This window comes from Aythya ferina (genome assembly GCF_964211825.1).
Source record: "Aythya ferina genome assembly, chromosome: 16".
In the NCBI taxonomy this organism is placed as follows: Eukaryota; Metazoa; Chordata; class Aves; order Anseriformes; family Anatidae; genus Aythya; species Aythya ferina.
Genome location: NC_140315.1, coordinates 13,349,404 through 13,370,353, shown reverse-complemented (window position 1 = coordinate 13,370,353; position 20,950 = coordinate 13,349,404). Strand labels below are relative to the sequence as shown.

General features: G+C 56.3%; 1 protein-coding gene across 2 annotated transcripts; it reads right to left on the bottom strand.

Moving 5' to 3' along the window:
* Positions 1 to 189: 189 nt before the first annotated feature.
* Positions 190 to 20,899, bottom strand: ZNF341 (zinc finger protein 341). 2 transcript variants are annotated; one of them, XM_084537709.1, is made up of 15 exons: positions 20,860 to 20,899; positions 17,115 to 17,225; positions 15,635 to 15,822; positions 14,663 to 14,815; positions 13,771 to 14,004; positions 12,842 to 13,037; positions 11,551 to 11,635; positions 10,294 to 10,484; positions 9,081 to 9,274; positions 6,855 to 7,063; positions 5,538 to 5,634; positions 3,875 to 4,007; positions 3,346 to 3,457; positions 2,489 to 2,559; positions 190 to 1,290 (listed from the first exon to the last, which is right to left on the bottom strand). In XM_084537709.1, the coding sequence occupies exons 1-15, from the start codon at positions 20,888 to 20,890 to the stop codon at positions 776 to 778; spliced, it is 2,520 nt and encodes an 839-aa protein (XP_084393835.1). In that variant the 5' UTR covers positions 20,891 to 20,899; the 3' UTR covers positions 190 to 775. The 2 variants fall into 2 exon arrangements, with proteins under 2 accessions (XP_084393835.1, XP_084393836.1); XM_084537710.1 differs by lacking the exon at positions 20,860 to 20,899 and adding an exon at positions 19,022 to 19,055.
* Between the last annotated feature and the right edge of the window lie 51 nt (positions 20,900 to 20,950).

Here is a 20,950-nt window from a genome sequence, read left to right as displayed (position 1 = left end):
ACAGAAGTGTCAGGAAGGGAGGTGCCACATTTAACTGTTCCAAGGACTGGCTCGCTGATATCTAAGGCACTTGGAGATCCTTGGGTATGGAGAAAACCATGAGACCACCACTGTGGAAGCAACACCAAACACACGTGTGCCCAGAGCCAGCAGCACAGAGCTGCTCCCACCCATCGACTCGACACGGCGTGCCAGCTCCATGGTGTTTATAACACGTCGTACAGACACGGTGATCTTTCTGCTGATAACAGACAGGGAAAAGAAAGATACCAGACAAGTCTGTCAGGGTATTTCTGAACAGTGTTCCCGAAGGATCTCAGGATGAACTTGCTTCCACTAGGAAGGATCATTTGTTTGCTCTTGGAAAGGCCACCCAAATACTGGGCAATATAGCTTTCAGGCCAGAAAAACCACAGATGGGACAGGCTGTGATTTGCAAAGCCACCTGATTTCAGCAGCTCTGTTTGTTGCACGTTTGTTTGCTCTTTCTTCTCACCCTGATTCAGGGATCTTAGTCTTTCCTGCCCTAGGCTGACCAGTGATGCAGAGGGACAAGAAAAGACAGAGCCATTCCCTTCAGTGCCTTGTGCCATCAGTAGCTTCCAAGCAGTCCTTTGCCCAAGGACGGGAAGAACAAGTGGAGATGAAAGCCCTTCTCTCCCATATCCATCCACCTCCCCACAAGAGCCTTGGTCTTTTTCACTGAGCCAAATTTCTGCACCACGTCTGATGACCCCAGCAGCAGCCCTGAGCCACACGGTGGCTCTTTACACAGTCACTCTGTCGTCTGGATGTACACGGGGACAGCCAGCATGGTGCAGGGGCCGTCCGAGGCAGCCTGCAGCTCTGCCAAGGACAAATTGGACGTGATGCTGCTGGGCTGCCCAGGAACAACAAGGTCTGAGTCAGCAGCTCCTGACCCACCCACCACAATGGACAGGACCGCGTCCGACTCCTGAAAGGGTTCTTTGTTCGGGCTGTCATCCTGGGGGCTTTCCCCAGTGGCACCGTCCTTCAGCTCTGCCAGAGCCAGCTGGTTGGGGATGGACAGGCCCACCTTGCGCCCCCGTGCCACCCGTTTCTTCTGGGGCTTCCTGAGCTGCAGGTCTTTGTCCTTGGGTGAGCCCAGGCGGCACTTGTGGTCCTTCATGTACTTGTGGCGCGTGAAGCCCTTGCTGCAGGTGGGGCAGCGGTATTTGTAGTTGCCGGTGTGCGAGCGCTGGTGCTCCACCATGTGGGCTCGTCGGCTGAAGGACTTGTTACAGTACTGGCACTTGTGGATCTTCATCCCTGCACACAGCATGGGAGGAGAGAGAGCTCAGTTAGAGACCCTGCTTCACAGCGCAGACCTTCAGGAAAACCTGCACCAGAGGGAGCGCACGACAGCTTCGCCTCCTCTTCCAAGCAGATGTTCCCCGATAAAAGCTTGACACAGCCACCTCCTCCCTTGAGAAGCCCCATTCTTTTCAGTTTGCTAATTAAAACAACCAAAAACCCCACAGTTTAAGGAGACGTTGTGTCAGGCAAATATGCAGCCCCTAAAGGATGTGCTGCTACACCTTGAATGGCCGTGGTTACAAACAGCTACAACATTCATTTGCGCCTCAAAGGAGAGGTTTAAAATATCACTACAAAAATAAAACCAAAATAAAAATAATAATAATTAAAAAACCATGGTCAGGTGACTGTGATGAAAATGCAGAACAGCTACATCCTGACCTTTTTTCCCCAGGTGTATTTGGTGAGGAAAAAAAAAAAAACAACACTTTTTTTTCCCTCCCAAATGTAGTCTGAAACACATCATCCACTGCACTGCCAGCACAGTCCCATCTGATCACACCTTGTAGGGCTTTGGATGTGCCAGGAACAAGTCTAACAGACAAAAATCAAGAAGTTCCCTAGGGCACAGGAATGATTTGTCTTTCCTAGAAGTGGAAGCATTTTTTTGGACCACAGAAAGAAGGCAGTCAAATCCCAAGGCATCTCTTTTTGAATGTGAGATATTATCGGTGAGGAGTGGGCAGGGCACTCCGGATATTCATTTGATAGCAAACACACTTCAAGCCTCCCCAGCAGGCCCTGCTTACACACTTGCATTGCTTTAGGAAAGAGCCTAAAGCTTAGACACGGTTGTAAAATGCAAGCTCATTTAAACAGGCCTGCAGCAACAGAGATTAAAAAAAAAAAAAAGTCTAGAGCTGATAAGATATTTTAAGAAGTTGGGTTTATATCTGGGGAACACTACCATATGCAGGGGGAAATTCTTCCATACAAAACTGCACAGTAGTTAGCCAAGCAAAGGGACACTGCAGGGAAAACACCCAGCACACCTGGCACTTCTGGGGATATACAGCTGAAGCGCTTCCACAATTTTCCTTCTCTTGTTTCTCCGGCTTGCTCCCGTACCACACTCCCACACAGCCACACGGGATCACAGCCACTTCGTTCCCAACCGCCCGCAGCACAGGCAGGGGCCAGCTGCACTCACCTGAATGGGACAGGATGTGAGCCTTCAGCTTGTCTGGCCTGTTGAACTCTTTATTGCAGCCCGTGTGGCTTCTGTAAGAGCAAAAATTGCTGGTCAGCAGCATGAATCAGCTGAGGATTGATGTATAAACAGAGCCCAGACCAGAGAGAGATCCACAGCCCTTCTCTATAGCAGCACCCAGATGGGGCCCTGCGTGTGGTCACAGTCAGTGCCCCAGTGCTTCTGCCCTTCTGGAGGGGAAGGAGAGAGAATCAGGCTGCTACAGGGACACGGGGCTTCTGCTAGGCTACGCACCGCCTTTGCCTCGCCACAAATTCTCCTAAAAGCAGCAGGTTCGGGGTCCCAGTTGGAGGCAGAAAAATGCTGGAAGGAGCTACACGGTGGTTGGAAGCAGGGAGAAGTCAGTCTTGGCTGCCTCAGAAGGCCCATGAATGTGCCACAGATTTGGGGATGGACCTCCTACACCTAGATTTCTTTGGCTTGTACATCAGCTCCTCTGCTTCTAAGTGCAGTTGGGGAGACGCTGTCAGTCAGGCAATCCTGTGCTTGGTACCCAAATAACTCTCTCTCCTCCCCAGAGCTCTGCAGGTGCAATCCCCCAAGCCTCCCACATACATAGGCATTATTTTACAGGTCTCGAGGAATTGAGATGAAGTGATGTGGTCCCACAGAAAGTCAGTGGCAACTGAGGCTTCTGGGTTCGCAGTGCAACAGCGTGCAGCATTCCTGCCTCCCCAAGAAGCAGAGGATGGGAAGATGCTACATGTAACCTAGGATACCTACAAGGGATGTTTTTTCCTTTCCAAACCCCACAACGAGCCATTAAGACATGCTGCCATGCTGGAGACGCTACGTACGAGAAGGGACATTTATATTTCTTGAAAGGCTCGTGGATCAGCATATGCCTCTTGAGTTTGTCTTTCCGATTGAAAGCTGCATCACACACCGAGCACTTAAAGGGCTTTTCACCTGAATTAAAGAGAGAGAGAAAGAGAGAGATGAGTCGGGGAAGGTGCAGTCACTCAGGGCTCTTCTAGTCATGTGCAGGATTCAATCTGGCAGCAGTGCCACTCTGCTTCTCCGGAAGCTGTCCCAAGTTTCCCTACCCCGCCCTATGGGTAAACAGATGGATACTGTCCCCACTGTGTGCTTCCCTAGCTTTTGCAACCCTGGACATCGAGGAAGCCAGTTCTGTGTCCTGCTTCCAGCTGCTGGGTACAAGACTGAATCAAAGCCATACAGCTCCTAAAAGCCACGTTACTGGAGACGACTGACACAGCCAGCTCTGTTACTCTGGTTATCAGGACAACAGCCAGAGCACCACGGAGCTCAGCAAGGACCACGACATGGAGACACCCAGCACTGCAGCACCGGCAGAGCCCGTACCCGAGTGGATGTGGGCGTGCAGCTTGAGGTAGTGCTCGCGGCGAAAGAACTTCTTGCAGATCTGGCACTTGAACTTGCTGCCCGCACCGTGCGTGGGGATGTGGCGGCGCAGGTACCTCTCGCAGGGAAACACCTGTCAGCACACAGAAACGAGGCTAAGAGCCAGCAGCACAGAAGGGACATCGCTGAGTTGAACGGGCAGAAGAGTTTTAGCCTGTACAAAAAGCACAAGCAGCTCACAGTGACCGCTCTCTTGGAAAGGAAGCGCTGAGGAAACCTTTAGTTTTGTATAAGGAAAATACAGACAGAGCTTTATAAACAAACAACAAAACCATTTATCCTTAGGAAACACATGAGCTGAAACATTGCTACTAAATTTTTGAACACCACAGTGCTGAGAAGCAGCTCCCCAGATGGATGCTAAGGCCAGCAGGGACCCGCTGCACCCGGACCCCCAGCAGTTCCTACCTCCACAGGGATGATTTCAGTCTGTGCTTCCTCACTATCCATTACCAAAAGCTCCCACTCGTGGTCTTTACAAAACCAGTACGAATGGTTCCTTTGGCTGACGGGGCTACTGGAAATACCCAAGCTAAGTGAATTCCTGATGAGGATGCTGTGAGCACGTATCTAGGGGGAGCACAGAATGTCTGGTACCCAGGACTGTGTTCATCTCCAGAAAAGAGCACTATTATTAAGAACACAAACAGAAGTGAAAAATACTGCTGCAGACAGTGGGCTTCCAAGCCCCCCTGCTGCATGCTGAAAGTCCCATCCTGGTGCAGAAGGGCATCTCCCTCCTGGTGGGGGGAAGTGGAGAGATGACAGGTAAAGACAGGTTCCTAACCATGGCAGGAGCGTGTTTCTCCTCCCTGAGCTACCTCAGTGCAGAGAGGACAACCCTTTGAGACTGCTCCTGCCCCTATCACAGGGTTTTCATTTCCGTTGCTAAGAACAGAGGAGCAAGGGTCCAAATTTTAGTCTGGATTTCAAAAAGGAATTCACTGGAATTCAAACCCCACAAAGTTCTGTCCCTCAAACCCTTTTCAGGGCAATGCTGAAGAGAGTATTTCCAGCCCAAACCCATCCATGCACTGCTCCTGTCACAGTCACATCACTCAAAAAGGTTTCCCTTTGCCAAGGACAAAGAACATTCATCCAAAAGACAGGAACAAGGGGAAACCCAGAGACTTCTGTTGCAACAGGAGATGAGGTCAGAAACACAGGTGTCCAAGCTCCCCCAGAACCTAGGGATTTCTGTTCACAACCCTTCCAGACACAGGTAGCCAGCCATGGGGGGTCAAAGGCACTGCCACGAGTCTAAGACTTCCCAAAACCAGCCTCACCACTGCTGCACCTGCTTTTAAGAAATAAGAGAGTGCAGTTCTGTGCTGTCATGGGAACAAGGAAGCTCTCCTTCCAAATTCTGCTTGTTTGGTCAGCAAATTGGACCTGGGAGAAAAGCCAGCACTACAAGGATGAACGTACTCTGCGTGAGGCCAGGGATGGGTGCAGTCACCTCTGCCTCTCTGCAAAGCACCTCACGAGCCCACCAGGCCACAGCGAGGTGGGAAGGGAGAGGAGAGCGAGTAGAGGGGTCTCGTGCCCCACACAGCCCCGGCCACGTGCCCAGGACCAGCTCAGGCAGTGGCTCCCCACCCACCTTCTGGCAGTGAGGGCAGGGAAAGTTGTGCGTTGCTGTCTGCAGATGGTGCTCCAGGGCTTCTGGCGTGGAGTACTTATTTACACACTTCACACACCTGAATGTGGAGAGAAAGACAGAGCCCGTGAACAAGGCTACGGGCAGCAAACCCGCCACGGCAGGCAGACCCACGCAGCTCCTTCACCCACTGCCTTCCAGGCTGACTTCTGGCAGGGTCAGCTTGGCACAGGTGGTACCACCACCGCCCGACTGCCCCGACACCTCAGCAACCCGCGTGGCCAGATCACACACACACACACAGCATCCTTCACCGGGGGAGAAACTGGAACCCTGGGCAGACAAGCCTTGAAATTTCCAGTGCTCATCCACGCAAACTCCCGTGGGAGCACCCACAGAGGAACATACACGATCCATGGGGACAGCTTCCACAGCTTCTCCTCGGCTCTCTCCACCTAACTCACCTGTTTTCACAAACCCTGGTGGTATTTCTGAGACCTCTGCCAGAGCTGGCTGGTAACAGGCAATGTGTACGTGCATCATCGACGAGGAACATGCACACAGGCACCCTTCTCACCACGTATCTGCAGTGAAGCCTCTTCTGCTTAGAGCAGACTAAAACCTCCTCGAACAGATTGAAGGCTCTGACCCCACAGATCCCTGGTAGCAAGCTGTAGGATGAAGCTCCACAGCACCAGGCTGACTAGAAATTATGGTCTAAGAAGTAGCAGGCATTAACTTACTAGGCTCTGAGGTGACTTGCAGTATCCTCTGGGCTTCCTTCTCTTCCTGATGTCCCTACAGGCATTTCAACAGCTCCAGAGAGCTGTTCACAGAGCTCCCTCACCCCTTCCCCCTACACTAGTAGAAGGGCTTTTTTCCAGTTAAGATAGAGCCCTTCACAGCATAAGAACAGGAGAAGTAACTCATTTCACCTGGGCACAGCTTCTACAGCCCACAATCCCTTTGCAGTTTAGAGACTCAGCCTGGGCAGGGGCTTCCCAGGGTCACTGTCCTGTTGGGGCAGACTCAGCTGTGCTCTCCTCCCTCCTGACGGGGTGATAAGAGGGCTTGCAGTGGGGGGCTCTTCCCACAGAGCTGCACCCAGCCTGTTCCTGTCGTTCTGAAAGGCCCTTTGCATTCACCACACGTGGCTCCAACAGCCCGGTGGGACCCCAGCTACCACCTGCGTGCCCCAGAGAACCGTGGCTGCTGAGCAGGCAGCCCCCTCGTCCCCCTGGCGTCCCCACCACTCTCAGGCAGCCACGCTCTGCACACACTCACTCCTACAAGCCTTGTGAGCACCGATTGCTACTGTACTTGTACACGGCCACGTCCTTCTTGGGGCTGTGCTGGGGCAGCAGGTTGTGGGAGTACTGGTGGATGCCCAGCTCATACAGGGAGAGGAAGTCCTTGCTGCACAGGTGGCAGCGGTAACTCAGCTCCTCCTGGTGGCTCTTGATGTGGTCGAGGAAAGACTCCAGCTTCTGGAAGGTCTGAGCGCAGCTCTTCACCACACACTTGTACACCTGGGTGAAGGGAGAGCAGGGGCAGTGGCACAGCATGGGAACAAACAGGGCAAATCCTCTGCCAGCAGACGGAGCAGCCTTCCTAGCTTGGAAATCATTGCAACTGGGCACTCTACAGAACACAACTGCTGCCCCTTAGTGCCCTGCGCTGGGGAGCAGCTGAGCTGATTTTATGGACAAAACAGCACCAGGGCTCCCAGAGCACCCCACCACGCTCACACACTGGCTACGGGGCTCGGTCAGGGCAGAGCAATGAAACCCAGCCCTCAACTGCAGCAGGAGCACAACGTGACAGTAAAAAAAAAAAAAAATCCTCTTCCCATGAGCAAGAACGGTGCAGAAGAGCTCAGCACCAAAATGTGGCTGACAGCTTTAGGTGAAGGCAGCAGCAGAACCTGCTGGGAGCTGAACAGAAACCAGAACTGCACTCCTGCAGCACAGCACCCACCGGGCTGACACACAAGGACCTGGCAAGATCTTGGAAAAGATCCTCCTGGGAGCAATGTCAAGGCACATGCACACAAGGAGATGATCTGAGACAGCCAGCACGGCTTCACCAAGGGCAAATCGTGCCTGACCAACTGGTGGCTTTCTGTGGTGGAGTGACTGCATCAGTTGACAGAGGAAAACCAACCGATGCCATCTACCTGGCCTGAGCACAGAGTGGGAGAAGAACTCACTGAGAGCAGCCCTGCAGAGGAGGACTTGGGGGTTCTGGTGGATGAAAAGCTCAACATGAGCCAGCAGTGTGTGCATGCAGCCCAGAAGGGCAACTGCACCCTGGGCTGCATCAGCAGAGGGGTGGGCAGCAGGGGAGGGACGGGATCGTGCCCCTCTGCTCTGCCCTCCTGAGGCCCCACCTGGAGCCCTGCGTCCAGCTCTGGGCCCCCAGCACCAGGAGGATGTGGGGCTGGTGGAGCAGGGCCAGAGGAGGCCACGAAGATGCCCAGAGGGCTGGAGCACCTCTCCTGGGCAGGAAGGCTGAGAGAGCTGGGGGTGGTCAGCCTGGAGAGGAGAAGGCTCCGGGGGGACCTCAGTGCAGCTTGTCAGTACTTGAAGGGGGCTTGTAAAAAGATGGGGAGCAACTCTTTGACAGGAGGAGGGGGAATGGTTTTAAACTAAAAACCATGGGGAGATTTAGGTCAGAGGTTAGGAGGAAATTCTTCCCTCAGAGGGCGGTGAGGCCCTGGCACAGGCTGCCCAGAGAGGCTGTGGGTGCCCCATCCCTGGGGGTGATCCAGGCCGGGTTGGATGAGGCTCTGGGCAACCTGGTGCAGTGGGTGGTGTCCCTGCCCATGGCAGGGGGTTAGAACCAGGGGATCTTTAAGGTCCCTTCCAACCCAAACCATTCTATGATTCACCTGGCTCAGGGAAGGACCCCACCAGGCACAGCCAGCCCCACACACGCAGCCTCCTTCCCTGACACTCACAGCCACTCAGAGGACACCCAGGTAGCACAGAGCCCAAAGCAGGGCTCACTCCCTTCCCATTTCTACCTCTGGGGTGAGAGCAGGCCCAGGAGCAGATGTAGCTCCGGGAAGCGAACCCCTCCGGCCCTTGCCTCTTTCCACATTGTGAGAGCTGGGCCAAACCTACCCACCTTCCACACGATACTTGTTCTGCCTGCACAGACTGCCTGGGCACTCCCCTGAGAAAACAAGCAAGAAAGCAAGGCAGGAGAAAGGGGTGTCGGTGTGAGCGCCTGGAAACACCAGAGTGGTGAGACCACAACGCCCTAGCAGTGACCATCCTGAGAGCTGCTACCTACGCTGAAAACTTTGGCCTCTGCCTCTTTTCTTTTCCCTCTAGCCACCCAAACCTGCTTGACCGTTTTTTCCCCAGTGGCTCAGCAGGGCGGGGGAGCTTTTCAAAGCCACCCAGAGCTCACAGCTGCAACCCAGACGTGCAGGGAGCTGAGCTGCACAGCAAGCACTGACTGAGCAAGCAGCACGCTCAGGACAGAGCCTGCGATCCTGTCTTAATCTCACCAGCACCACAAGGTACTCTTGGTTCCTACCTGCTCGTTCTTATGTTGCGTCATGTGTGATTTGAGCTGGAAATAGGTGTTGAATTTGCTGGGGCAGAACTGGCACTGGTAAGAGCTGTCGATCAAGACAACCTGCTTGGCTTCCAGTTTGCCTGCCTCGCTCTCCTCCATGGGGCTCATGTCTTGGGGCGGTTGTGCGGGGTTCCTCGAGGGCTGAGTCAAACCTGGAGAAAAGGGAGAGAGAAAGTCACAGGCTGCCACATGACAGCTCTGAAAGCTGTTCTGCAAGCTCGGCGCTGCTGAGACACCCAGGCCTGGCTCTGGATCCAGGCTCCTCCTTCCTTTCTTTAGATCAAATCTCACTCTCTAATGACCGAGTTCTTTAGATCTAGAAAAAAAAGAATCTTTAGATTCTTTAGTTTAGGCAGATCTTCAGATCAGAATCTCACTAACGGCCTAGTTCTAAGCTTGCCTACTGATGACCAAGGGCTCTGACCTCTCTGTCTTCTTCTCCTTGACCAATTCTCTTCACCACAGCGCTTCCAGGGACGTAATTGTTGTGCCCTGTCAGCAGGACAGGCCCCATCCAGGGAACCAGTGCCAGGCTCACTCCCAGCTCCAGTGGTCACCTCCAGCCAGCAGCAGCCCCGATGGCTGCAGAGAGCAGCTCCCAGGGACCTTCCCCAAGGTATGACATTGCCACAGTGCTGTTCCCTCCCCTCCTGCCTAGGGCTGGGGCTACCAGCGGAAAGGGCATGCAGACACCATCAAGAAGCTTTTCTCTGCTTCTAGAATGTTCGGTTGGCTGCTGGGGACAGACACAGCCCAGGCCTGACTTGCACATCACCAGAGCACCAGGTGTGCTAAATCACCGGCTTCGCCAGCCACTGAACCAGGGCAGCCCAGGGTGGCTCGTGCAGTACCAGCGCGGCACCTGCCAGGGAGTCAAAAGGGGAAGGAAGGTTCTCCCTGCTCCTGGCACGTCCTGGCACACAGTTTGGAGCCCCTCTCTTCACCAGCAACTGAACTGACAGCGGCTGGGGGCACCCAAGGACGCAGCTGCCAGCTAGAGTGGAGCAAATGTGACTCGGGCAGCGTTTCCCTGGTGCGTGCTGTTAAATCCCACGGCAGGACTAGAAACAGCACGCACGGCTCCTTCCCTGCACAGGACCAAGCGACACAGGGATGCGTGGAGACCTCACATCACTGCCCTGCCCCTAGCTCACATTCCCGGGCAGCAAACCTGTGTTCTCCTCATCCTCCGTCTGGTTGGGGTTCAGGGCCATGACCTGCACCGTGATGGAGTTGCGGGAAATGGTGCAGCCCAGCCCCGGAGGCCAGACCTTGTGGGTTTGCATGTGTTTCTTCACGTTGGACTTCTGGGCAAAGGCTCGGCCACACACGATGCACTGGAAGGGCTTCTCCCCTGTGTGACTGAAGGCAGAAGGCACCGGATCAGCAGCCAGCAGAGAGAGGAGGCAGCCCCCGGGCAGGGACCGTGGTGGGGCAGCTGCTGCAGGACTGCACTAGGAACTCTCTGCTTAGCAGATCAGCACCTGGACCAGGTTGGACGAGGGCTTTCAGACCCCATCAACCAGAGTAAGAGGACGGTCAGAGGCCTGGGGGAAACAAGCCTGGCACATATATGCAGTGCTCACAGTCTGGGGGTAGCATGGGACCAAAGGAAGAAGTGGGAGAGGAAAATAGCTCTGCAGCAACACCAGGGCATTCGGTTTGGGATTTCTGCATGGACCCCTGAGACCTCATCATTCTTTTCAAGGGTACAAGCCTCTTCTTCCCTGTTACCCCTCCCTCCCCTGCACACGTGGCTTCTAACTTGGAGTCCCCCAGTCTCTCTGAATTTGCTCCCTGCTGTGCACAGCAGAAACATCCTTCTGCCCTCCTCTGCTGCAGGAGAAAAAGCTGGCTGTGACACATGGAGCATGTCACCTGAGGAGTCCAGGATGGGAAGGGGAGCAAAATCACCACTTGTTCCTTCTCACCTGTCCTGAGCTCAGCAGTCTCCACTGGAGAAAATGCTGAAGAGTTCAACTGCCTCCTGCCAGAGCTCTGGCTCTGTAAGAGCTCCCCATGTAGACGCTGGGCTTGGTTTATGGTTTGCTAATAGCAGCCCTCCTGCAAGCAGGAAGCAGCTTGCGATGGAGAAGGAAAGGGCAGAGGGAAGCAGTGGAGACGACACCGCTCCAGCAGTCAGGTAACAACAGCTGTGGCTTTCAAGGTCTCATCAGTGAGGAAAGCAGGCTCCAGCCTCAGCCCATAAGCAGCAAGATCACGTCTACAATGCAGCCTTCAGCCCAGCTCCCGAACTGTGAGGGAGAGCCTGGAGGCAGGGGGATGAAGGATGACCTCCCAGTGCAGCACGGACTCTGGGAGACACGACAAATGCAAGGTCTGCTGGGCTGTGCAGACTCCCTCAGCGTTCCTGTGCCCGGGATCCACCCCAGGCACTCTGCTGTGCCCGGCCTAGCGTCACCCTTACCTTCTGATGTGCTGCTGCAGGTCAAAGTTTTTGGTGAAGGCCTTGTCGCAGTAAGTGCATTTCAGCTTGGGGGACTTTGGTTTCCCTGAAAGAGCAAGAGTGTGCAGAGGAATGAGCCGGTGTGGCATAACCTTGCCTCCCCCTGCACTGCAGGGCCCTCACCCCAAGACATGACTGTGCAGGACCCATAATAAAGGGCTCATGGAAGGATAAGATCTGCCTGGCCAGACCAGGGAGAGGTTGTGGGACAAGCAAGTCTTTAATGTAGCCTGAGCTAACTCTATAGGCACTGAGGAGAACAGAAGTGGGGGACAGGGAATCCCTTCTGGGCATAAACCACTCCAGGGACCCTTCCAGCTACGCTACAGAGTAAAGGCACGTTGGGTGTTAGGAAAAGACACAAGATCAGTGAGAGGAAGGGCCCCGGTTCTGTCTCTCTCCTATGAACTCACCAAGGTCAGCCATCAGCCAGAGCACATGCATATTTCTCCCCTCCAGAAGATCAGTCAGCCACATCTTCTGTCTACTACGATGGGGTATAAACCAATGGAAAACAGCAGAGCCGTGGGCTGCTCTAGGAAACTCTGGACTGAGAGCTGCAGCCTGCACGGTCGTTCACAGCTCTGCAAACAACGTTAAAGCCTGGTGTTGGTGTAACTCTACGGGCCCAGCCTTCCTGGAGCAGCCTTCCTCCACCTCGTGCTTGGGACCTCCCTCGTCACTGGGCTACACTCACGGCCACCGCACCAGTAAAGGGCAGGCTCTGACCAGTAAGGGGCAGCGGGGGATCTGGGGCTCCTCTGTGCTGGGACTGGGCATGCCCCTGGCCTTCCTCACCTGGGAGCGTGTTGTGTTCACAGACACTGAAACACCCAAAGGGAGGGGATCTGCTGAGCTCTTTGTAAGATGCCCTTCAGGATCAGTCTCATCGAGCCCACACACCCTGTGGCTGGGCATTATTGCTTTGGAAACAAGGACCAAGCTTTAACACCCTATTTCGCAGAATCTCCCCGTTTTCAAGCGTGATCCAATCGGCGCGGAGCCACGCAGGTTTAGCACAAGCTTGCCCATGCAGCAGCACAGGGACAGCCCCTTCACGTGCGCTCAGAGGTGACGAAGCAGCACATCCACATTTTCACCTGCTCCTGACAGCCTGGGGCAGGGCTTGGTGTCCTCCCAGGGAGCTGCAGGCACAGCTGGTGCCACCCCACTGCACCCAGAGAGCCCGTGGCACAGGACAAGCGCGGCATCCTGCAGCCTGGCACAGGGCAGCTGCCACGAGGACTCTTACCTTCCTGCAGCCCACTCTCGTTTTTGGATCGCCTACTTTTGACAGCGGAGGTGGAATCAAAACCAACCACATTGCCTCCTCCTGAGCCGCTCAGAGGCGCGGGAGCACTGGTGCTCTTGGACTTGAACCCCTGCTTCCCAGGGCTGTACACAGGGGGAGAGGGGTACACGGGGCTCTCCACACACTGGCCTGGTACCTGCAAGAGTTCAGTTATCAGAGAAAAGAGGCTTGCTACGCAGTACAGCTCCTACCACCCGCCACCTCCAGCAGCAGCTGCCCCACCAAGCTGGGAGTCTGCCTGAGTTTTCTCCCCCCGCCAAACAACCAAATTCCTGGTTCAGCAATCCAACGGTGCCTCTCTAAAACAACGTGCACAGTGCAAAACTCTTGCTGAACACCACAAAGTACCCGGGAGTGACTACAGCAAGAACAGAACAGCAAAGAAACTCTGAAGGAGCCCTCTGGTACCCAGCTATGCCTAGTGCCTGCAAGAGTTTCTCATCCCTTCAGAGCAGGGGACCAGGACCACCACCGCTGAGCCTGTGGGCTCACAGCACCCTGAGGGTGCCTGCAGAGGGGAAGGAGGAGCACAAGAAAACGCCAGGTGGCAAAGCAGAGCTGCTTGCATCAGTGCTGCTCCTAGAAATGGACGTTTGGAGTAAAAAAGTCCAGGGTGATTTGGGTTCAGGGCGTTTCTGTTTCCCACCCCGATAAATGCAGTGCCAGCTATCCAACACCCCAGCCCGTTTCTGAGCACTCATCTCGCTGACACCTTTCTGACCGGCACCTCTTCCCAGAGGAAATCAGCACGGGCAGATAACCGGCCGTACCCTCCCCATCTCTAACTCAGTGTTTTGAGCCCAGGCGACCCCCGAGCAGCGCTGCAGCCTGACTGACCCAGGAGGACGGAGCCCCGGGCTCAGCCTTACCTCCATGGGCGGGTAGGGCTGCATGCCCAGCGCCTGGATCTCCACCGAGCTGTTTGCTGCCAGAGGAGCAGGAGCACTGTACACTTCGACCACGCCGCCGGCGCTGGGCTGTCCCGGAGCCCCCAGGCTTGGCGGGGGAGGCGGCGGGGGCTGAGGAGGAGGCGGCGGAGGGGGAGGCGGCGGCGGGGGGGGCTGCGAGAGGTACCCAGCCCCAGCGTGCATACTCAGGCTGCTCTGAAACCAGAACAGGGAAAGACAGACAGATAGGACGTTGAGAACACAGCCCTAGTGTAGCAGCAGGAAGCTGGAGGGGCTGTTCCCGCACACACGCTCCCAGCCCTGACACAAAAGGGCACCTCCAGGAGCAGCGGGGGTGTCTCGACACAACACAGCCCGGTCCAGCCATCAGGTTGGATCAGACCATGCTGCTTTGGCCTGTCAGCAGGCACTGCCTCCTCCAGAACTCAAGCATCCAAGCCCCACTGCTTTTTTTTTTTTTTTTTTTTGCTTCGTTTCTAAAGCTTTTAATCCTCATGATTACAAAAGACCTTTTCAGAGCAAGGGGAGTGTGGCCAGCCTGGGCAGCCCTGCGGAGAGCCCAGCACAACCATCCCAGGAGGGAGATGCACGAGGCAAACTGACAAGGACCCTGAAAGCCAACCACAGTCAGTGCAACAGACAGCCAGGGACACAAAGACTTGGGCATCCAGCAACAGGGACACCAGCAGAGAGCAGGCCCTGCAGTTTCCCTGTCACGTACCCCATGCTCCTACCCGGGGCTGGCTGTCCCACTGCAGGAAGGTGCCCGGGACCCCACCTGGAAGCAGATCACCAGGCTCTGATCAACCAGCTGGGTTTTCCTGCTGCCCAACCACAGCCCCGAGCCCCTCACCTGCACCGGGGGCTGCACGGCGGGCATGGGCTGGTCCAAGGACGTGAACGCGGACATGGCCGACATCAGCACCTCGTCGCTAACCAGGATGTTCCCCTGCACCAGGGTCTGAATCAAAGGCGATGGGGGAACGGTGATGTACGTAGAAATTTGCTGAAAGACAAAGAAACAGAATGCTGCATTGCTGGCCAGCAACGGGACAGAATAATAAACGCAGAAAAATGATGGCACTACTTTCTGCTGAGCCTCTGAGTCTCTGCTATCTGCTGACCAGAGGCTGTGAAAAGCCACAGTAATGATCTATGGGTCCCTAATAGCTCCTAGCTGTAACAATAAGGCAGCTCCAGGAATGTTCTTCATTCAGAAAAAGAGGTATAAAAGATGACAGTGGCTTGAGAAGATGCCCACTGGCTACAGCTAAAATCTGTGGTTATTAAAGATCTGCGGGACAAACCGGTCACAGACAAGCTCAGGCTTTCACTGGACACCTCCCCCCAGCAAGGAAAGGTGGAGAACAGAGGGAGGCTGCTCCAGCTCCAGATGGCAAAGTTGTTTGCAGGAGACTGAGAGAGGGATGCAGGGAGGAGGCTGCACAGACGCTGCCCTCCTCCTTTGCCCATGAGCCAGTGAGACCCCTGAGCACTGCGCAGCGAGCACCCAAGCACGCTGCAGACCTGCCAGGTGGTGACGCTGGGGCTCCTGAGCAGAACCAAAGCCTGGCTGTAACACAGACACACTGGGAAACCCTTCCCGGCCAGAAAAAGGGCTATCAGCCAGAAAAAGGGCCATCAGACGCTGGGTACTGAAGGCCACCTCACTGCAGAGGACCAGGCAGATTTAACCATGGGGTGCCAACAGCACCGCGACTGACACAGGTCAATCGTGAGGCGTTGTTGGACCTAAAAGCCTCACAGAGGGTACCCCGACTCCCAAAATCCGGGTGGCAGAGCCTGCTGGGCCGCAGCACGGTACCTGTCGGCTGGCGCTCGGAGCCTGCTGCACCGCTGTGATGGGGGGGCTGTACACACTGCTGCTGGCCAGAGAGACTGTTGAGAGGGAAGGGGCGCTTCCCTGGCACTGCTCTCTCTTGTGGGTCATGAAGGCAGGCAAGGAGTTGAACTGCTTCTTGCACTTCCCACACAGGAAGACGTCTTCGTCATCTGCAAGTAAGAGAAACAGCTCCCTGCTGCCGGCCGCGCTCAGCATGCCCCAGAGCTGCTCCCGACAGCCACAACAAGTAAAGGCGAGGCAGCAGACGCCTGCTGTGTCTTGGCACCTCGCAGACATCATCATCAGGAGACATCAGGTGCAACCGTCCTTCTTCCCCGATGCCAAGCTCTCCCCACAGCCAGCTGATGTGGACAAGCCGGCCTTGGCTGCGCTCCCACACACAAACCCTGCTGTCCCCCTCTGACAAGCTGAATCCCATCACCTGTCCTCTCATCCCGAAGACGTGATCAAGGAACCCAGCCTTGCTCCCCCAGCAACTTCTGCTGTTAAAACAGCTTCTTCCGAAGCATTTGCATTAGCCTGGCTGAGGCAGATTTTATTGCTCAGGTTGCACAAAGGATGAGGAACACGCAGCAGGGCACACGGGAGGGCGGCTTCTGTCTGGGACCCACCCCCAACAAGACCTCTGGTCTTTGGTGCCTCTACTTGGTGTTAGAGGCAGGAGGAGACCACAGCCCAGTTATCATTACCCTAGATGAAACTTGCAGCACGAGCAAATCACATAAGCTCACGCCACTTTTCACTTGAGCCAGTCAGACTCAAACCTCTTGGAAAAAATAATATTCTGTGGCTCACAAGGTGGACCTCCTGTTTGGGGACACGGCCGTAACTTCTGCAGGAGCACAGCTCAGACTGGGCACTGCAAGAGGCTCTTTCTCCCATGGGATCCCTCAGGAACTCACTATCTAATCGGATCTGATCAGCAGCCACACAAGGGGAAAAGGGGTAAAAAGAAAAAACACACTCACGGGGAAAGGCGCAACGCATGAATCTACTGAACTGGCTGGTGCCAAACTGCCAGCCTGCAGCACGTGGGGAGCCCGGGGATAAAGCACCCCCGTCCTAGTCGAGCACTGGGAGTTTGTGAGTGCATGTGTGACTGCACTGATACATCCCCAGGGGATAAGGAATGGCTCATTAAATAAATAAAAAAAATATGAACACGCAGTCATGGCAGAGAGTGGCTGCTCCCTTCTTCCGTGCCTTTAACGGCACCATGTAGCCCAGCCTAACGCCTGACCTGCCCCAAAGCATTTCTGCTTGCCCAGGTGCTTGCTCTGCCCCTTCCTCCTGCTCTGCCAGGCCCCGCTGAGGGGTCACAACGCTTCCAGCAGCGCCCTGCACAAGCAGGGTGCCTGGTCTGATAGTCACAGAGCGCGCCGTGGGAGGAGACCCCCAGCCCACCACCCCTCGCCCGTCTCTCCCCCAGTTCGGGACTCACCCATGGGCGGGATGGCGGTGGAGGAGCTGACGCTCTGAGCAGACGGGTCTGTTACTCCTCCCTGACCATCCAGCAAGGACTGCACGGCCAGCACCGTCTGGTTATCCATTCCTGGAAGGAGACAAAGCACGGGGGGTGAATCGGGCGTGGTGTGAACGCAGAGCACCTGGGGACCGGGAGCTTGCTCACGACGAGTCGCGGAGGGAGGTGTTCCCCACAGAGCCCCCCTCACCTTCTCACCACCCTGCTCCACGGGCAGTCACGCTACAGCAACGCTCCCACCTGTCCTTTGGCACAACGAAAGGGAAGGGAAGAAGGGCAAGAAAGCTGAGAGAGAGCTTCATTTCAGGCACAGGTTGCAGTGAGGAAGGATGCTTGCAGACAGCAGGTATGAAAAGAGCTCAGAGGTGGATATTTGGGATGTCACGGGCCATGCAGCCCATGTAGGGGCTCTCTGGGAACACAGTGGGACACAGCAGAAGCAAGCCACCAAGCTTGCTGACGACGAAATGCCTGGGGTGCAGCCACCTGGATTCAGCCCACACCTGAGCTCCTGTGCGGTGCAGGAGAAACACCTCCCTGTGCGCAGGGTCAGCGCTCCTGGATCCCGTCAGACACAGGGCTATGAACTACAGGAGGATTCAGAGACAGCATTAAAAAGAACAGATCAAGCACGGGCTCCTTGGAGAGATGCTTCGAGCAGACCTGGCTCAGCCACTTACAGGACCACAGCTCCCGCTGCCCCCAGCGCTGAGCCTCCGCGGGTGCCTCTCCCTCAGAGCTGCCGGTGGCTCTGTCACTTCCAGCTCCCCCGGGACTCCCTGAGCGCATGCACACCCAGGCAGATTTGGTGTCAGAACGAGCCCGCTTGCTTTGGCACAAACATTTGTCACCACAGCTAACATGATCTAAAACGCTCTAGATGAACACCGCAGTGGGGCCGGCTCGCCTCGGGACACAGCCGGCCAGCAGCACGTGGCCGACGCATCACAGCCCGTGCACTCCTTCTCTCTTTAGAAATCATAGGGGGAGAATCAGAGAACAATCATGAAAAAAATAGCTAAAAGGGGGGATTGTTAATGCACTACTTCTCTCTGCTAATTCCCTTACCACAATAAACCCGTGAATACAGTAAATGGCACGCCAAAGCCACACGTGGAGATTAAGGGGCAAAGCATGAGGGGAGAGTTCATTGATTGCTTTTTACTTTTCATCAAGATCTTTGCAGATCTGGAGAAAAAAAGAAACCTGTAAAGCCCTGAGTAACTCTGAACTCAGGATTCCACGCTGCAGTGAACAGCAAGTGTGTCCGTGCACTCATTTTCAGACCGTGCCGGTGAGCGTGGTACCCGACGAGAGGTCCCCTGGCCAACAGCACCAGGAAGGGAAGTAAAACACCCAACGGAGTCCCGCATAAAAGCACGGCGCAGCAGAAGCATCAGCCTCATTTCACCATTACGGGTTCCTCTTGCCATTTTAGCATTGCTCCTGGACACCAAGGATGTCACCTCCCCGGCGGGAAGCACATGCAGGACCCACAGCGTTTTAAAGACACCCTAAAAACGTGTTTCTCCTGCACCTCAGGCACGAAGCGATTAACAGCGGGACTCCACGAGCGCCTTCTCCATCCATCATCTTTCACCAAGGAGAGGTCACAAACACCTCCTTGGCGGGACAGCACCGTTCTGCCTGGGAGCAGAGGCACGAGCAGATGATGCCGCCTTACACCCTCCTGTAAAATTACCCCCACACCGACGGGAGCCCTTGGACATCGCTGACGGAGGCACAGCGCAGCTGCAGGGCCCGTTCTGCAGCCCCTTGCTGGCACGGAGAGCCGTGTCCCTCCCGCAGGCCAGCTCCGCCGGCACCACGCCGCTGGATCCTGGCAGGCTGGCGTTAAAACCCACCTCCTGCTCTGCACATCATCTCCTGGGCAACTGCAAAGGCGGCACTGCGGGCTGTGGTTGGCACATCCAAACCAGAGGGAAGCGGAGCGCGTCTGCGGGGGAAGCAAGCTGACAGGACACAGCATAAAACGGGATCAAACGCTCAGTTTCAGTGTATTGTGAAGATCAGAGTGGAAATGGTGAACTGCTCCCATCTGGCTTGCACCAAGACCACCACGCTCGCTATGCCCAGCACTTCGCGCCTGGGTTTCTTTCTGGCTCTTCAGAGTGAAAAATCCGCGTGATGGCCTCGGTCCGGCTTGCAGGAAGGGGATTAAGGAGAAACCCAAACCTACAGACAGGCAGCGCTGGGGCAGCATCGCATGCGGCCAGGGAACAGCAGTCCAGGACAACCTGAACAATCGCTCTTCGTCCATCTCCCTTCTGCACAGACACGCAGGGAGTCCCCCCTGTTTCTCAAGTTAAACGCAGGATGACACCCGTAACACGGGGCAGAAACCCTACATCCCAGGTTCAGGAACCAAGCAGGCCACCGGGCCGTACCGATGCCATCCCCGGGCTCCGTGAGGCAGCTGCGGAGCAGATCTGCACCGAGCACAGCCAGCAGCAGCCTGCGGGATGTCCTTTGGAGCCGTGAGACCTTTAAAAAGCCACCTCTGCCTTCCCAGCAGCAGCAAGCTTTCCCTACAACCTGCCCAAAACACAAGGATCTGAGGGATGCCAGGCTAAAAACCCAAGGCTATGGGTTTGACAGGATCCAGGAGTACCGACACGAGCGCTTGCAGCTGTGCACAGATGCCGAGTCACCGACCCAGAGTCTGACAGCGCACAACAAACACCAAGAGCTGCCGGTTACTGTGGGCTTGGAAAACAAAACAAAAACCACTCCGCCGAGCCGTTTTGCCCTCCTGAATTTGGCGATGAAACCCGCCCCACAGACAGGGACCGGGGCACACACGGTGCTGTCAGACGCCCCAGGAGACCCAAGGGGGGAAGCATCGCTTCTTGCTCGTCTCTCCGCTGCTGCGATCGCAGGTGCTGCTCCTAAAGCAGGGGCGGTGATGCCGCTGCAAGGCCTGCCAGCCAGCGGTGTCCCCTCACGTATGGGAAAATGTGGGATCCGCTCCGGGGGATACACGCTTTGGGAAAGAGCTCGCCTCTGAACGGGCTGACCCCAGGCACAACCCCACACAGCCGGGCACTGGCCGTGCCACGGAGCCCCCACACGCCCCACAGGGCCACGCACAAACACCCGGGGGTGAGAAGCAGCCCGGGGGCAGGCGGGGGGCACAGCTCGAGCCCTGGTGTGGGGTACAGGGGACACCCCAAAGCTGGGTCGGTGGCCGTGGCCGAGAGTGCCTGGCACAGGGCCGGGGAGCGAGGGGCGCCCCGGGGGCTGGGAACGGGGGGACGGGGTGCCCCGATGTGTGGGGGCTGTGAGGCGATGGGGAGCCCCTAAAGGCAAGGTCACAGGGATGGGAGATGTCCCATCGGGGGGTGCAGCAGTGTGCGGGGACAGGGTGACAGGGTGACAGGGTGACAGGGTGACAGGGGTGCCACAGCACCACCCCAGGGGGGCGATGGGGCCCTAAGGCTGAGGGACACGGGGACAGGGACCCCCAGGGACCCCCAGGCAGAGCTTGAAGAGGCAGCAGGAGCGTGGAGGGGGGGACCCGGTGCAGCGGGGGGGACACGGGGACGGCAGGAGGAGGGGGTCCCCGGGCGGGGAGGGCAGCGGGGAGCGGTGTGGGGGGGGTGGATGCGGGTTTGGGGCGGGCAGAACCGAGCCGGGGCTGGGCTGGGGGCGGCGGTGGGGGCGCAGCGGGGCCGCCCGTTACCTTCCAGCGCCTCGAAGATCGCCTGCGCCATCTTGGAGCCGGGGCGGGCACGGAGCGAGGGGAGGGGAGCGGGGAGGGGAGCGGGGAGGGG

Coding starts and splice junctions, on each gene's coding strand:
- ZNF341 (XM_084537709.1), bottom strand. CDS start 20,890: ATGGCGCAGGCGATCTTCGAGGCGCTGGAAG. Junction 17,226..20,859: donor GATCTTCGAGGCGCTGGAAG/GTAACGGGCGGC, acceptor GTCTCCTTCCAG/GAATGGATAACCAGACGGTG. Junction 2,560..3,345: donor AAATATAAATGTCCCTTCTC/GTACGTAGCGTC, acceptor TTGCTCTTACAG/AAGCCACACGGGCTGCAATA.